The sequence below is a fragment of the Anser brachyrhynchus genome (assembly GCF_964034855.1).
Source record: "Anser brachyrhynchus genome assembly, chromosome: 5".
Classification (NCBI taxonomy): Eukaryota; Metazoa; Chordata; class Aves; order Anseriformes; family Anatidae; genus Anser; species Anser brachyrhynchus.
The window spans coordinates 31,878,139-31,896,502 of record NC_137699.1 but is presented as its reverse complement, the minus strand read 5'-3'; the positions used below and the strand labels follow the sequence as shown (position 1 = coordinate 31,896,502).

Genomic DNA, 18,364 nt, shown 5'->3' with positions numbered 1-18,364 from the left:
TGGTTTTTCATCTTTGCTTTAGAAAAACACGTAATGAATACTGATGCAGAACATAAAGATTGAGGAGAATCTGTCCTGACTGTTTCAAGCATTATACAGTTTGACCCAAGTTTTTATCCTTGAAAAACTATTCGTCCAGTTTTCCACAGAAACATTAAGGTGGGAGACATTTTACTCACTTCTATAAAAAGACTTGCAATATGGACATGAAATTTTTACATATCACTATGTGAGAAGATGTGTTTCCACTTACCCATTTAAGGGCAGAAGTAGGTTCATATACTGCAGAAACCAATTTTTATAAATATTTTTCCCTCAAAGAATAAAACAAAGCACACACCACACAGGCAGTTCCTCATTAAAGATATCTTATAATTTAATATTTTATTAAATTGCCATACCTCATATAACTTATATTAGTCCTAAGGGAATACGCAAACACAGAAAATTATAAGGATTTAGCACCAGCTCCTCAATCTGACGCAGACAGCATGAGTCATTTATTCAGACTTTACAAACTACAGATTACACATCCTGTAGTCTCACAGTTACATAGTTGTGCATTTATTCTCAGCAGAAACTATGCAATAAGCTTCCTTTACAACCAGATTCATGACTTTATTAACAAATTAGATTATTTTTCATAAACTATTAGATACCAGCACAAACACATGACAAAAAATAGCTAAATGCAGCAAACACCACTCAAGAAAAACTATACAGTGGAAAGAAACAACAGTTAAGCACTGGAAAACATTACTTAAGAATTCTGTAGGATCGTCTCATACTGAAAGTATATTTTAAGAGTTCAAAGAACATCAGGCATAGAATTCACGCAGGTGTTTCTACCTGTTTGTAGGGAAATGGACTTAGTTACTACTCAAGATTTCTCTCAGACCCAAACTTTTGTACTTACTTAATTTGTAGTCAAACAGTTTTAACATTACATACATGTCATACAGTGTCACTAGCCTAAAATACTTCATTAAGTAATTTAAGGAAAGCAGAGAAAGAGCTTGACAGATATTAAGATTTCAGCCTGCATACCCAGGTAAAACGAAGGTGGAAAGATAGGAAAAGATGTCCCTAAACGGAGATAAGCATCCAGTAGAGTGTAGTGTTATTTCAGTTACTGTACCAGCGAAGTGTAAAGTTAGACTGATAATTAGGAAGTCCAAAAGCTTCTTCCACCCTTCAAAGAGGGTGGAAGAACATGTACTGTTGCACAGAGCAGCTTGGAAGACTCCTAAGAAGAGCAAGGATAGCACAGGCTTTAAGCACTAACAGACAAGATGTCCCGGGGGGGGTCAGTTGTGTGGACACAGCTGTAAAGCCAGCTGCTGTCAGCTGTTGGTTACTCCACGTTATGCTTTCAGCCTTTAGACCTTGAGTTTCAACGCTTCTGCTATTCAAAGCACAGGACACTTACTATCTGTTAATTTCCCTAACACACAGTCTGCTATCACACAGCCCTCATTACACATACTAACACTTCTGCTCTCCGCTCCATCACAGCTTGTGATTTGTGGCCTTTAGAATGCAGGTCTCAGTTCTATTAAGCAAACTAAGAGCACACTGTTGCCTGCAGCAGGGGAAGCCAAGAACAGATATATGGGTGCCTCCCCCACTGAACTTCTGTTGAACAGGTACCTAAGACTATGGTGGACTTTGTTACCCATGGGATCATTTCCCATCCTAAGCATCTGCAACACCTGCAGATCACATCACATCAACACCAGATCACATCGTCTTTTCCTCCTTCAATCATACCTGGTTCATAATGAAACAGTCAACATTGTCAGGAAGTTACAGCCACATGGATTCTCAGATTACAGCTCCAATTTAGAATAGAAAACCATACTGTTTCACCTGAGAATCTGGATTTTTGGATAGCTACGTACAGTATTTTAGTTCTTTCATGGATACAGCTTCCCATTCTTTTAGTGGTTTCCACACACTATTGTCTACTTTTCTGATGACCTGAAAGATGGAGGACAGTATGATTTCAATAAAGAAAATTTTATTAGCCTCAAAGATTCTTTGGTGGTTGTATTTCTTGACTTAAAACTTCTGCTTTAAGTGCTCCTTGAGGACTTGTGACTTCCTGCCACAAATACAAATATGAACAGCACACTTAGCCCTTGGTGGATTGAGACTCAGCCCACTCAGAGTTTTCTCAGCAGTGCCCAAACCGAACTGCTGGCATGAGCTGCTGTTCCCCACACGCAGAGGGAGGAAATTTCTCGAAGCAACACAGCAGAACTACAGAAAGAAAAAAAGGTTTTTATTTTCTAAAAATCATGTGTTTGCCATATTGCAATAATTAACATTCAAGTTTTATACAACTTTTTGTACATCTATTTACATTTATTTGTGTTAAGTGGGCTTTGTTTTAAACACTTTCACATTTGGAAAAAATAAAAGAGAAGGGAAGAGCTGATGGGAAAGGTAAGAGTGGTCCTTCATTCTTCTAAGAACTGTTAGAGATGCACCTCCTCAACTCAGGATTTCTGAAAGATAGAAAGAGGCCAAAAAGAAAATCAGCCGACCCGGAAATACCCAGACCCCCTCAGACCTCTCCTTGGAAATTCAAAGTACCTTTTTAGTTCATCAGAAGTCTCTTTGTGGCCACTTAATACCAGGCCTAAGTCTTCAGTAAAAGTCAGAGGGGAGGGGGATGTTGAGGGAGCGAAGCCACCTAGTCCAGCGGGACCCTGTCCCCGTAGCAATTCGTAAAGGCTCATGTTGTTGCTGGACCCTATCAGTTGAAACACAAAGGAGAAAGCCCACGTTACCATTGATAATCACCACAAACTAACACAAAAAGCACTAAGAGATGAAAATCTGCAACCTGTGTACAACAACCTTACCTTTTCTGTCACTGCTGCTCAAGAGCAGCAGCTCTCACGCCAGCTGGGCTCGTGCTATGGGCCCATAAAACAGGTGTTTGCAATCCCTTGGCTCGGTTGCTGGTGAAAAGGCACTTGGAGGAAGGAGCATGCCTTCCTCTCTGTGTCGTTAGGATCAAACGTCTGGCTCAGTGCCTGCCACAGGTAGTGGCAGCAAAGAGGGGTGCATTTGCAGGTACTGCAGGCAGTGACGCAAGAGTCAGGCAAAACTAGAGAAGGTATTTATGACGCAGTTGTGGAAACCAAGTTACCAAAGAAGAAGTTTTCTTACATTTTAAGCCAAAGATAACTGGAATGAACGCCAGAACCAATTTCAGAAAGATCAATGATGTATCATGAGGGAATTTTTAAAATGATGTTTCGTAGAAGTAACCCAAAACACAATTTTTGCAGTGAGGTCAATAGGCAAACTAAAATAGGCATGTGACAAAGCCATTCTTGTAGGTGCAATCCAGGAAACTTTCTTGGCCTGGGGTTACACCTCATGTATGATATTATTCATCTGAAGTGCTGGAAAGGAAGAATGGCCTAATACTGTAATTTTTGCAGCTGGTAACCTGTAGTCTGGAATGTAGATGTGGAAGGAACTACTTCAAATAAATAGTGTCAGATAATGTTCTGATGGTAATCATTTCCAAGATAAACTGCCATATTTAAAAAAAAAAAAGGAAAAAAAAAAAGCATATTGTCATTGTTCTCATCACAATATCAGATTTGTAGAAACTGTGCTGCGTGGTAAGCTATACTTCCTGTCATCGCTGTAGCTGGCTGTCCCCCTCTGAAAATTCTCTCTCATCTCTGTCAACACTTCTCCAGACCAGCAATGCTTTTGGGATAGCTTAGCTGTTTAAAGTGTCTGCAAAAATTATGGGAAGAGGCACTTGCACAGTCTTCTATTTGGTTCTCAGATCACTAAATAGCTGGTGATCTCTTTCTGAAGAGATCTTTTCCTCAGTACTTTCTTCCAAAGCTTCACTGTGTCCCCTCCATTGCTTAGGCTCAGCAGCCACCAGTTCCCCCTCAAGTTTCAACAGTTAAACCTTGATTTGGGGAACCCAGCCTCTTCAGTTTCCTTTCAGCAAGGAAGTCTCTTTTGTTATCTCTGACTGTACTACAGCATCTCAGCAGGAAAACAGTGACACTAACATACTTTAGTCTCTCCACAGAGTATGTCCACAATTGTTCCTGGATGCTGTTCCTTTTCCTGGTGTCAACTCTCAATCCGGGTGTCCTTCTCAATGGGAGAAATAGTCAGCTTTTGTTTCAAACTTAATATCGTTTTTCCCAGGGCTCATTTTATCCCTCTCTGGACAACCAAGGATCTTAATTTGGCCACTGGGCTCTGTTCTCTTGCCAAAACCTGCTGAGCTTGTTCAATACAGGCGAGGTCAGTTTGGTCCATAGCTTTCTGATGACCCATCTCAGCTATTTCAGTATTTCAGACTTTTTCAGGGCTCCGTAGTTTAACAAAGGTGATGCAGTCCATGTTCTCTAAGTTTAGTCCACCAAACCTTTCCTTAAAGGTTTATTCCTGACATCACGTTTTGCTACATTGAGGGGAAAAAAAAAATCCCTCTCCAGGTCAAAATTAGTACATTAGTCCCTGAGGTACCACACTCCATGAATAAAGAAGTGAATCAGAAGTGTTCTTGTTGTAGCAAATGACTCATGATTTTGATCTGTTTTTAAAAATCTCTTCCTTGGGACTGCCAAGGGTCCTTCTTACTTGCAAAGGCCCCAACATCATCTTCCAACCAGTAGAATTCTCTACTTCCAACCAGCAGAATTCTCACTCAGACAGAAACTGCAGAAACTGGTTCATCTCTGACTGTATCTATAAAACATGTCTCCAGGAAAATGCAACTGGCTGCAAGGTCCAAAATAATAGTTTCACACACAGCCAGCACTCACATGCTTCAAGAATTCCAGCCTCTGCCCCGTATACAAACCCACCCCTGCACAACACCCAAGCCAAAAACCTGCCCAGCCGTCCCTCATCAAAAGAACAGGATTAACAAGAGTATGATTCTATGTACCAACTTCACAAGCCATCCTCTAACTAGAAAGACCTTGGATAGACTGTGTGGGATACCTACTGCAGCTCCTTCCCCATTGCCATTATTGATTTCATGACACCAAGTTGCGATAGGCACCATTTGTCTTGCTGGTGCAGGGCCTTCTGACAGTTTGGGTACACAGTAAGCAACAAACAACCCACACTGGTGAGTTTCCATGAGCTGTAATAGGAGAATTTAGGACTTTTTTTTTTCTCTCTGATGGCTCTTTTCCTTGTGAAAAGAGACTTCTGCATTCATAACACTGAAATACTGCTCTTTCTCCAGCAATTCCTAATTTCTAGCAGGAATAAACACACTACTCAAATTCTTCACCAAAATATTACCATGACAAGCCTCCCAAAGTGACCCAAATACCTGATCAAGGTCTCAGCAATACCTCCCACCTCTAAGGTTGTTTTAGCAACACTTTCAGTCCAGTAGCATGGATCAAACTGGTAACAGAACTCCTTTCAAATAACTGCCCTCAGTCATAAAGCATATTATGGAGATAGACACGATCCTGCCTCAGACTCCCTCTTCAGGTGGTGTGACAAGCTCACAAATTTCCCCACAGTATCAATTAGCTGAAGCAAACATGTTCCCGAAACAGTTAAACACCTGAGCTCCACTGACAGCTTTCAAGCCGAACAAGTGAAGCTAGTGCTGCTCCTCCAGTTTTCCTGGTTCCTCAGTCCTCAGCCTCCCACAGTGACCTTGCTCTTTTCTTTATGCAAAATATTTAGTTCCTCTCCTTGCTGGAACTGATAATCAAGTCTACCACATCTCCCTGTGTGTGGCCAGATGAGCTAAATATATCAAGTTACAGGAGAGCTTTTTTTTTTTTTTTTTTAAACTCTGTGGATTTGAAAAGCAACTTCCCCTCAAAAGAGATGATATAAGATATTAAGACTTGGCATTCCTTCTTCTAAGGGTCAAAGATTCTTGAATAATGTAGATCTCCTTGTCCTTCTTCGTGTAGTAATCCAATGAGGAAAAGAGGACTGGAGAAAGTAGGTGCCCAGGAGGTATTAGTCACCCCAGAGGTAATAGCCAAACTGGGCAAAAACGGCTTTTTCAGATATTTAAAATCTAAAAATCTGTATTCTGTAATCCCAATTTACTAGACTCGAATGAAAATATCTAGATACTATGTTCAGAGAATGTAGGTTTGAGAAGCACTGTCACATATGAACCAACCTTCCCGACTTTTTACACTGAATACGAGAGTTTATATAGAATTTAGGACTTTACTCACGTGTTCTGCAATGTGAACTCCACCTCCAGTTCCTCACGTGCCTGAAAAGAGAGAAAAGGAAGAGGAAAGGTATATTACTTTTCTTCATAGCTTCCCTCACACCAGTTGCATATCATTTGTAAAATGTACATTTATAATAGCACTTGGGAAAATTCCCTGAACATAAGAATACTTTGCAGAAGAAATTGTGTTGCCAAATAAAGACATTTAAGATACTGAAAAAGCATTTGCTTTTGGTATTTTGGCATCTAAAGCTCATATGAGCATGTAGATGTATGATCTGATTATTCTAAAACACCAATTTATCAGATTTAGATTCCCACAAAAAGAATCAGCTGTGTTATTATTATGACAGTTCAAATTGGATGAGAATTCAGAACTTGTACCAAGAACCAACACACTGTGCCTGATATATTCTGGATGAAGGCACCAGGACAATTACTTCTAGCTGCTTAGAATTTGAGCATATAGATTTGTTCTTATGCAAAACAACTAGCATGGAGCATTGCTACAGGGATTTTAATTCTTCCTTATAATAGCAGGAAAACACAGTTCAAGTAGAGCTTTATTTTTTTTTAATAATGAAACACTGTATGAGGATATGCTTAGGTGGAATGACAGAATTTGCTTTTGTTCTCACTGATTCCATTGCTCACCAGTGGATTCAGCTGAAACTTCACTCGAACAGTACGTCCTACGGTGAGTTTATCTATGTCAAAGAGAACTGTGCAGAGTTCATCATCCCTGGTGATTGTGTCTTCATCACAAACCTTTAGCTCCAGTACATTCTGTAAAAAGAGTTTAAGAATTTTATAACCTTTCTACATCATCTTTCAAAGAGCTCCAAAAGGCAGGAAAATCTGAAGACTAGGATTTCTTTTTCCTCTCCAGTTTCAGAAGAGGAAATTTAATAGCTTCTTACTGTTTCTGAAGAGTGGATGTTTACGTAACAAATAGCTGGAACAGAATAATACCAAGGAGGATGTAAGTAACTGTAGTTGCTGTAGTTTTGCATTACCTATTTACTATCTGCAGATAATGAATAGTGAAAAACATTTGAAAAACATTTATTTTCATTACCTTGACTCGTCGGTCAATCTTATAGCAGAAAGCTTCGTTCCAGACTGGGTTTTTGCTGTTCCTGATGGTTCTGGTCCGAACCTTCTCAGTTGAAGCAGTAGGCAACCACAGCGTCACATAGCAATCTGAAAGGGTGACTGCATAACAAAAAGATGAGCAGAGTGACAATGCGCCTAGAAAAAGAATTACTGCAATGTCTAACTTTAACACTAATAAGTTTGAGATAACACAGTAGGGGATTTTTTTTTTTTCCTAAATTACATAGAGTAAGGAATAAATAATACAATGAGGCACTCACTGGAAAATAAATATCCTCACACATTTGTCATGCTCATTCCCATCTTTTCACTTCTAGTTAAACTTATTTTTCTCTTAAACATTACTTTTTATTTGAAATAGCACTGTACTCCACGTGTAGTACAGGCACACCTATCCATGCTGCATGTAACTCAATATTCATGATTGTCCAAATGACTTGGGCAGAGAGTAGGCTAATGTTGCCAAAACACAAGAATACTTAAGAGCGTATGCCCTCTCCCATATGCACTCACATCAGATGGCTCCTGTATAGCTCAGGCAACAGACCTCAGTCTTTGATCTGGGGTGGAAATAGACTTGTCTTCTAGCATGTCCTCCCCAAATGCTTGTTTAAATGAAGACAAATTTTATTTATGTATTTATTTTAGCCAAAAAGTGTTCCCCCCATTAAAACTGAAAAATTTGATTTCCTTGTCACAAACCAGAATGTGACAATTTCATATTAATATATCTGAGAATTTTTAGAAGCTTTGTCTTTCTCATTAAGTCTTCTCTCAGCAACACTATTAAGTTACTCTTTATCCTACTTCTTTCTACTACTCTATCTGCTGACTGGAAAATCTTGCCACCACTCCTGTCTGGGAAAGGAAACACCACCAGAGATGTTAGCTCCTTCCATATTCTGACCCCCTACATCTGGAGGGAGAATCACCACAGAGTGATTTACAGAAGCTTGTTATAGGCTCCAGTGGCCTTGGTCTCATACCTGTAACACAATTCATGTTCTCCAAATTTCATGTTAGCAATGTTTAACCAGTCATCTGATTCTCACAGGAATCTTGTGAGTCAGAAGAGGTCAAATAATTCACCCATAGTCAATCCCTGCATCATGCCCCAAACCTGTAGCAGTATCATTACATCATATTAAGTACAATTTTCTTCATATATTTCCTCTTTATCTTTTAGTAACAGCTACAGAATTAGGTTATTCTAGCAGATGTATTTTTCTCAAGCTGTGCCCTTATCACGCAATTAACCCATACTACTGCAGTCAGGAAAACCTTGGTAACAACCGTGGGAAGGACAGCGTTTCCAGGTGGTGCCCTTAGCCAGTTGTGATCAGAAAAGCAAAACCAAAGACCTTCATCAGAGGCACAACTGTAGGCAGATGAAAATTTAAATAGTTTTTGGTGATTAATACTAAAGCTTCTATTTTCAAAGAGCTTGACACACGATTAATTACTTCACAGTGGCAATGTAAGGATTAAGCAAGTGCCTTCAGAAAACTTGAATAACTTGCCCAGGATCCCATAATGCATCAGCATCCAGTCCAAAACAGACTAATTTCCAGGCCTATATCTAAATCTATTAAAATTGTCTTACACTGCAACACTAGTAGGGATAAATATTTTTAAAGCATGCTTATTTTTCACTAGTAAAATAAATAGTGATGGAAGACTCAAAAACCAAGCAGAAAGATTCACTTCAGTAAATTAAGCACAAATACTTAAATAATAAGAACATATGAAAAAAACACTGAAATAGGAAACACCGAGGTTTAATTAGAAAATCAGTAAAGCTAAAGCAGAAGAAAAATATTAGCTCAGCATTGTAACAAAAAGCCTACTGTTACCATTATAAAGAGGTAGAAAAGGGGTATTCTCCTACACTTAAAAATTCTGAGGCTTTGAAGAAAGCTAGCTGAAATGTTGAATTCTCAAACTTTTTTTTTTTTGATGCCTCAGAACAGGTAAAGCCCATCTGCTATATCCTTCCCACTATAGACAAAAAGACACAACACTTACTTTTCCCCACAATAATCTGAGTTTGCTCAGAAAACAAGTTTTTGGCTGAGAAAATACTCTTGCTTCAGAGTTTTCAAATCTCTCTGCCAAATACACTTTAAACAAACCTGTGAAAAGCCAAACCCAAGTTCTGAATTTGGTGCATTTTAAGGGAATAAGGACACTACATGTATCCATTCTCAGGACCTGAACACAAAGAAGTAAGGCATTATGTCGTGACAGACAAACTAGTAGCCTTCATGAAGAAAGACCAACTATTCACGGTGGTAAGGAGCAATTGTGAGTAATTTGTTCCTGAGAAGGACAACCACAATGAACTGAAGCATAAGCAGGTAACCTGCTGGAGTAGACAAATGCACACACAATTGTGAATGCAGGGTTGCAGATGCAATTGCAGTGACTACCCGGTCGAATCACATACTTGGTTGATGCAAATCACCACTTAGACATTTGAACATCTGTGGTTTTTTATTGTAGTTGTGAAATAAAAAGGCAGCGCATACAACTATAAGCCTACAACTAAGTGCATATCTTTGAAAAATTTAAAATGTATCTTTAATCTCTAAGAAACCCAGAACTTTACATCTTATAAATCTCTATAACTGTGTCTAATGAATCAAATCCTATTTTCAAATTACATGGCAAAAATTACCAAAAAGAAGTTTGATAATCCCTAATTTCTAGATTAACAAGCATCAAGATATAAGCAGTAAATAGAGAATTCAGTAAATTGTAGTGAAGTTTTCATAGCTGGAAAATGTAAGGTACCTGATAAATAAGTTCAGTAGTATTACACTGTGGAAAGCGCAGGCTTAAGTAACAAAGAATACCACAAGTGAGTGAAACAGATTTGTTCTCTGATAGCAATCATTCATTCAGAAATAATTGTTGCACAACTTCCAACAATATTAACCCTATCAGCAACCACCAAATCCAACTTCTGACAACTTTTCCCCCTATTATTGACCCATCACACCACTTAACGTCTCAAAATATATATATAGTACATTAACTGAAATTTACAGTTGGTTTCCTAAGAAACTATGACACACTGCATGACATTTTGTATGTACCATAAGACAATTAATTTTTAGCTATGCTCAGCAAGATTTTGGAGAAAATATTGTGGACTATTCCTCTTTGATTTACTTCTTTCCAGTTTATTCTTGTGGTCTTCAGATTTGGGACTTTTTCTACTTTCTTCATCTTTGTCTTTTTCCTTCATGTCTTTCCAACCTCTTTTACATGAAGCTTCACCATGAAAGTGACCCTCAGTGGCATACGCGCATTTTGAGAGGCACCTGAACAAGTCCCAGTGCACTCTGGAAAGCAACCCACATCGATGGAAATGAAGTGTGAGCAAACTCGTCAGTAAATTGTAATGTTTTAAAAATTCAGAATTGAACCAGTCCCTCCACTGGGTTAAGTGCAATGTCTAGACAGTAAGCACTGTTCTCTCCACCTACTCCAAGTCCCATTCTCCCACATAGGATTTTCTTTTTAAGTTTGCTGCCACACTCTGGTCAACAAGCTGATACCCACTAAAGTATGCTGACACAGAGAAGAGGAATCGTTACAGGACTTCCACAATGGGATATTATCAGACTCCATAGACTTCTTTGCTGAATACATTTTTTTTGTCTTGGGGTAGTTACTCTATTAACTTTTGTCCTGTGATCACACTATGACATTTTTCTCTTGCAGTCTTTATTCTAGACATCTTTTTCTTGTTTCCTTTCACAAACCTCACTTTAACTCCTTTAAAACTTTCACAGTAGCACTCTATTTTTATTTACTTATTTTTAAATTGTTCAGCCCTCTAATTAAACACATTCTCAGACTGAATTTTATCTTTTTTTTTTTAAACAAAATCTGCAGAACATCCATATGATTATACTTCCATTGTTTTCATAGACTTTCCTGCTACTTATGATTTTACATTTGCATCATCAATCCTCTCCTTCCTTCTGAACAGGAATTCTGTTGGAAATACTCAGCTTTCTCACCCAAAAGTAAAAGAACTTCCATAATGTAAAGAACAGCCCTCTGATAATCCTGATGCCACAAGGATAGGAAATAAGTTTCATATAACTTGGTATGAAGGCATGAAATCAAATGCATCACCTTGCTCAAGTTAGCCTCTTTGCACTTAAGAGCAGAAAGCAATGCTGCAGTATCACAGTAAACCTAACTCTTGAAAGCTTACAGCAACACATGTCAGTATTCCCACACAATTTAAGGACCATAATGATGACCAAATATTTACTTTACTTTAAGAAACTGTAAGAAATATTTGACAATTGCAGAAGTACTCACGCAAGTCTGCCTTCCGTACATTCCTCACTCTTAGTATTTTTACAGTCAGCAAGTTGAAAGGAGATACTGGTCTCTGCACAACAATTAAAAAAAAAAAAAGACAACATTGAGATGAGGATCGTAATCTATAATCAGAATAACGCATGCTGTAACCCTGAAGTTAGAAGTACCGGAGTAGTTGGAAAAACTAGATGAATTTTTGGCTCAGAACCTTCTTCAGGTCTGTTTAAGCACCAGCAGATTTCAGACCCATATGAGTTGAGAACAGCTGCTGAGTTTAGTTTGATAAGGATCAGTTCTTTCTAACACCACTCCTTAACCATCACAGTGAACACCCCTAAAGCGTACTTCTCAGCGTCCTCAGGTCCTACACATGCATGGCCTGCAATATAGTAGACTGCCTGTGAGACAAGTGTAGCTGTCAATAGCTTGTGCAGGTAGACCTAAGTGAGCAGCACAAGTTTCCGTACACAGTCTAAAAGACCAGAAATGGAGCTGACAGTCAGGAGATACTTCTCACAAAGGCTCTGATCTTCAGCCCTAATTCCCATCAGAAAGATACAAAACTCTTCCCAGAGATGATCCTGGGAATTAACTCATAACTCTACTGATTATCAGACACCTTAAGCTAAGAAATATTAATTTTATAATACCTCATAACTTTTTGTATTGTGGTTGACACGCTTGAGGGAAGGGATACCATCCAGAGAGACCTTGACAGGCTTGAGAGGCAGGCCTGTGGAACCTCATGAGATTCAAAAGGCCAAGTGCAAAGCCCTGCATCTGAGCCAGGGCAACCCTAAGCACAAATACAGGCTGGACAGAGGATGCATTGAGAGCAGCCCTGAAGAGAAGGACATGGGCGTGTTGGTTGATGAAACATGAGCCAGCAATGTGCACTTGCAGCCCAGAAAGCCAACCACATCCTAGGCCGCATCAAAAGAGGCAACAAGGACAATCAGAGGGCTGGAGCATCTCTCCTGCGAAGACAGGCTGAGGGAGCTGGGTTATTCAGCCTGGAGAAGAGAACACTGCAGAGACCTCATTGCAGCCTTCCAGTACCTAAAGGGGACCTACAGGAAAGCTGGGGAGGGACTCTTTGTCAGGGAGTGTAGTGATAGGACAAGGAGTAATGGTTTTAAACTAAAAGAGGGCAGATTTAAAATTTATATTAGATGTTAGGAAGAAATCCTTTACTCAGAGAGTAGTGAGTTCAGAGGGTGGTGAGTACAGAGAGACACTAGCACAGGTTGCCCAGAGAAGCTGTGGATGCCCCATCCGTGAAAGTGTTTAAGACCAGGATGACTGAGGCTTTGAACAACCTGCTCTAGTGGGAGGTGTCCCTGACCATGGCGAGGGGGGGGCTGGAACTAGATGATCTTTAAGGTCCCTTTCAGCCCAAACCATTCTGTAATTCTGTGTGCAATATTAATATGTCTTATTCCTCAGGCTATAATTAAACTTTCTCCCCTTTTCACTTTGGGGATAACTACTTAACGTGTTTCTCTCCCCTTCCATATTAACATCTCCTATGTTTCATTTGTACCATCTTTACTTTTAAAACCAGTGCATGTGTATATATATACGTATATATATACACAATCATTTCTCTTAACATTTTCTTTAAATTGGTATTTAGCTTTGAGTATACTGGTTCTATATTAGACCAGAAATGGATGTTTTGTGCCCCAGAAATGTGTGTAATCTCTCTATCTACACCAACTGGTAAGAAAATGTTAACTCTCCTCATAAATACTCTCATGCCTGTATTCATAGACTATTCATACTATGCCCTAATAAGGGAAATATAGTGTCCTGTCAGAACCACAATTTTATTACTTTTCATCTGAAATGCTGATATTATTCACAAGAGGCAAAAGTAAAAATGATTTTGCTGATGTTAACCAACCATCTCTTTCATACACACTGCACACTTTGACTGAACGTCTTTCCAGCTGCAGCACTAGTCTTATCCTGAAGAGTTTCACAACACTTGGACAAAATTAACCAAATGGAGCCATGACATGACATTAGACCCTAACACAACATGATGAACCAGATCCTTGTCCTCACCAATGAAGCCCTCAGCCTCTCTAAAATGCAGTTGAGATGGAAAACTGCCTCCAAGAAACAACCTGACTAACCCCTAGCGTATCCCTCTCCTACTTCCCTGAAGGTCCACAAGGGGCCTGAAGAGACAGAGCTGAAGGCCAGTGAGCCACTGGCAGAAGGGTCAGAGCAGTCACTGACACAGGCACATTCGTTCTACTTGATGAGACGACAGCCTGTCCAGACCCTACTGCAGGGCACAGTTTCATGGTGCAGTTTAGAAGAACCTGAAGTGTCAGCTATGCGATATTTCGGCAGACCGAAGGGCTATATGTTGCTTGTCAGGTAGGGTAGATAGTGGTATCTCACTACAGCCCTAAGTAACGTACTGAGATAGGATTTAAGATTGATGCTCCTGTGCTTAGCTTTCCCCATTAGGTGGGCATACCTACTTACATGGTTCCCTGCTCAGCTATTACAATTCCCATTCCAGTGCACCTAACTCTCCAAATACATTAAATCAGTCCTCAATGCCTCAGTCTGGGCTGTAGAAATTTAGAAGTCAAACCTTATAGCTCCTAAATTTAGGTGTGTGAATGCTTTGTTACATTTAGATCCCAGCAACTTCCTCAAAGTCACACAGAAAAAAAATATTGAGGAGCGTATCTTAAACTGGATCATCTGTTCTCAGGCAATGACTTCCAAATCATGAAATATCCGGGTTAGAAGGGACCCACAAGGATCATTGAGTCCAACTCCTGAATCTTTCCCTTTAAATCATTCCCTTTAATCTGATGATGACCGTATATCATCGGCTGGGTGAATTCTGAGGCCAGAAGCCTCCAAGGTCAGCTATTACACATACCTCAACTTTCGGCTTCTCTATTTATTTAGTCTGAGACCTGACTGTTACCTCATCAGCCGGAAACACAAGCCAGGCATTTTAATAATCACTGTTGAAGCTACTTAAATATATGAGATTACAAGAGCAGGACTTGGTCACAGTATCCTACGTCAGATAAAAGTTCAATTAAGTCCTGTGGCATGCTTGTGCAACCCTTACATATCTGTTCCTGGGGAAGTCAATGGAACTGTTCACAACCATGAGTGCTCAGCTATATGAATACGAGTAACCTAACTAGGCTCTAAAAGCATTATATTTTAGTAAAATTCCTTCTACATTTCTACAGAAGTGTAAAAGACCGATGTCTTTTACAGATTTTTTTTCCTTGGGGAGACTAGAGTGAAACACATACAACATTCCCAAGTTAAATCAAGTGAAAAGGCAATTATCAAAGTAAAACAGTGTGTCAGATATATTTGGAGCAGAGTACTCTTCCCTTAGCTTTCTCTTCAAAAAAGAAACTGAAATCTCATTACTAACTAAAAACTTGAAAGGCCAACAAAGAAAACACTCAGCCCTGTCAGAAAGACTGGTTCTGACCTCTTGCCTTGGTTCTGACCTCTGTCAGGTCTGTGGCACCTTTTAACTTCAAAGAGTTTTGGAGCCTCAAGGGTGGGCAGGATTTCATAGAATCATTTCATTATGTTACTATGTCTACCACCTCAGGCAAGGTCAGATGCATAAGAAACACTTTCCTTGTACTGTGTGTTTTGTATTTAGTCCACCCAATTTAAAATATCCTATTGCTGGGTCTTGTTAAAAATCAATGGAGCTCACTGGGGTTATCCCAGAATGAGAAGAAATGGAGCAGCATTGAATCAAGGCCTGGCTTTTTCCAAACGCTACGTAAAAATTCTGTGGCTTCAGACTGCCATTTTCATGTGGTTTTCCTTCTCTTCCTGTTTGTGACTCCACAGCTCAAATCCCACACTAGAACAGATCCAAAACTCAGAAGAGAAACTGAGTTAAACATTTGCACAGTTCAACATGGTTTTTTGTCAAGAACATGTTAGCCTACATTATTCTGATATGATACAAAAAAAAAAAAAAACACTTTTTGGTTACTCAAATTACTGTTTACATGTTTGTTTTGCTTCTCAATTTAGGGTCACTACCTACATTTTTCCACCAAATGTTTTATATTATCCTTTTAATTTAAATGGCCATTTAAGTTTTAATCACAGACATTCCATGGGTTGCCCTGAAATTGACTAGTAACAAAAGCTGTTTTCCTTACTGAGCTATGAAGTGACATAAAAACAACTTAGATATTCTATGTTTATATATCTGCCATTTCTACTATGTTTACATATTTACAAACTACTACCTACCAGGTGAAAAAAAAAGGCGGGGGGGGTGGGGGGTGGGCAGGGAAGTGTCAGACCCTTACTGATTTCTGCCTGGGAGCCCTGAAGAGTCAGGCTCTTTCTGAAAGAGACTTCTGAAAGATGTCAATTTCCTTCTTGAAAGACTCAGGGTGGTACTCTATATCATATTTACTATATTCAGTTTGGTTTAGCCATGCTAAATACTTTAAAGACAAAAGTGAACTATACAGGTCTCACACCTAGAGACTTATAAACAAAATTAAAAGCACTAGCGGAAAAAATTAAAAAAAAAAAAAAAGAAAAAAGATCCTGTAAACACAGGCTGAGTTTACAGGACTAAAAATAACAATTTATAGAATACTAGTATAGAGGGACTGGGATTCTATACACAGAAGCCTAAACATCATTTTAGAAGCTACGTCTTGAATAAACTCTGCCGACAAAGTCTTGTTTTGCCATAGCATTTCTCTTTGACTGAACATAGAAGGCATCAAGTGGCTCTCAGGCAAGATCAGGCATCAGATACTATGGATAACAGCAAACATTCATGAGACAAAGACCAAAATTATCATTTGGGAGAGCCTCCATAACACCACAAATTTCCACTAGAATCACATGCAACCAAAGCTCAAAACAAACCCATCTGGTAAACCACCACATCACTGAAGCAGGGCAAGAGCATCAAGCCCACAGCAAGTTTCTGAAGACAATCCTGTTCTGATGCCACTGCCCCCATTTGCTGACTCCTAACATCTTATCTGACATATTTTCCTCTATGCTAATATGTCTTAACATGAACATCTGCTAACTGCCCAAGAAGTTTTTATTTGCCTGCACGAAGTACTCATCCTCAGTTCAATCTCTAAAAAACACCCTGTTACTCTTCCCTCTCACCTCCCACTACCAGGCTAATGAGACCAGAGATACAAAACATGACATTTACTGCAGTTTTACATGTTCCGAGACTGTGTTTTCCATCACTGTATCGCCCAGTGAATGTTAAGTTCTATAACAGGTCATTACAATGCAAAGAAAAACTACAAGAAACACTGGAGCACTAAGAGCAATTGAAAGACCCACTCAAACACAGCCTTCTTATGAAGGAATAACGTACAAGGCAAGTGGGCATTTCATCCCAGGAAATCAATATACAAAAGAGGGCAGGAATTCAAGAATGAAAACATGTGAAGTACAAACCTGCCCAGATATAGCACAACAGTATCATAAGCATCTGAAAAGCAAGGCAATATTTCACCTACAGAGCTGAAGTTGCAGCTCAGCCTTTCCACGTTCAGTAAATATGCCAGTACAGTTTTCCCCCGAGCCATTGAATTCCCAACATTTTTTCTAGTGCTTTACATTCAGCACTGGACAGCATTTAATGAAGGGCCAACTAATAACTACCTACCGTTCTCTCCGCTGTCGCTGAGGTGCCCGTAAAAGTCTAGGAAAAACAACGCAAGGCAAAGTTAAGAAAACTGCATGTTCAACTTCTATTTTAGACTGACATTTAAAAACATCTCCCATTCAAAAACATACTTAGGGCTACGCGTATTAATGACGGTCATTAGGTGCTTTACTGATTACCAAACCCACGACAACAACTCTATGCCAGCTTGTTGTTTCCTTGACCTGAAGCTTTTCTTTTAAGCAAGCACAGTAAGTAACACTGCTAGCCCTAAAATTTATCTTGAAAATATACACGCCACAAGGTTTTGTATAAGGCTAGAGTAAAAAAACACTCCTTGCAACCATGAGATCCAAGGAAGAGCAAACTTGCTTTCCCTAGCTTGCCCATACACCTGAAACAGCTTGTTCTCTGCTGTGACCAATTGAACTGGAAAAAATCAGACAATTTTACCCGCTTCATGATTGCTATGGGTCTTTATTCTTACCTCATTTGAACTTAAATTTGATCCCATTGCAGCCCCAGTTGCATGGAAGTCCACTGACAAAAGATACCGAGCCGGATGGACTGGCAGGAACTCCTCATGCAGATTAGGGGTGGAGGAATAGGGATTTTATGACCAGGCTCTCCCGCCCCACCCCTTAATTACTTGCAGTCATTAGGCAGTCCCCTCCCTGCTTCCTGCAGCCTATTAGAGCACTTCTGCTGAGTCAGCAGAATGCAGAGAGATTTCTACCCACTGTCATGTTTTTGGGGGACACTGAAACTACTTTCTGCCCAGGGATTGCTTTCTAGGAAATACTGCTGTTAATGAAGTTTTGCATTTATACAATACTAACCCTCAAGTGAAGTGCTTGTTACTAACCAAATCACAGCTACCATAGTACTGTAGGGTACTAGGGAGAGGTCTCAACAGCTACTTTCTAAACCCTGAACTCAAGTACCTGTAGCAGATTCCTAGAGCAGCACGCAGTTTGGCAAGGTAGATTAACTCA

General features: G+C 39.5%; 1 protein-coding gene across 1 annotated transcript in view; it reads right to left on the bottom strand.

Annotated features, from left to right (window-relative positions):
* The window catches only part of LOC308196178 (cytosolic phospholipase A2 epsilon-like), a 32,669-nt gene extending 14,666 nt beyond the window's left edge, over positions 1 to 18,003 (bottom strand). The window contains exons 1-6 of the mRNA XM_080594853.1: positions 17,857 to 18,003; positions 17,370 to 17,405; positions 11,681 to 11,753; positions 7,302 to 7,438; positions 6,878 to 7,009; positions 6,222 to 6,262 (exon numbers count right to left, since the gene is read on the bottom strand). Coding sequence (XP_080450979.1) covers positions 6,222 to 6,262; positions 6,878 to 7,009; positions 7,302 to 7,438; positions 11,681 to 11,753; positions 17,370 to 17,405; positions 17,857 to 17,883 — 446 coding nt within the window. The 5' untranslated portion in view covers positions 17,884 to 18,003. The remainder of the gene's footprint in view (positions 1 to 6,221; positions 6,263 to 6,877; positions 7,010 to 7,301; positions 7,439 to 11,680; positions 11,754 to 17,369; positions 17,406 to 17,856) is intronic.
* Between the last annotated feature and the right edge of the window lie 361 nt (positions 18,004 to 18,364).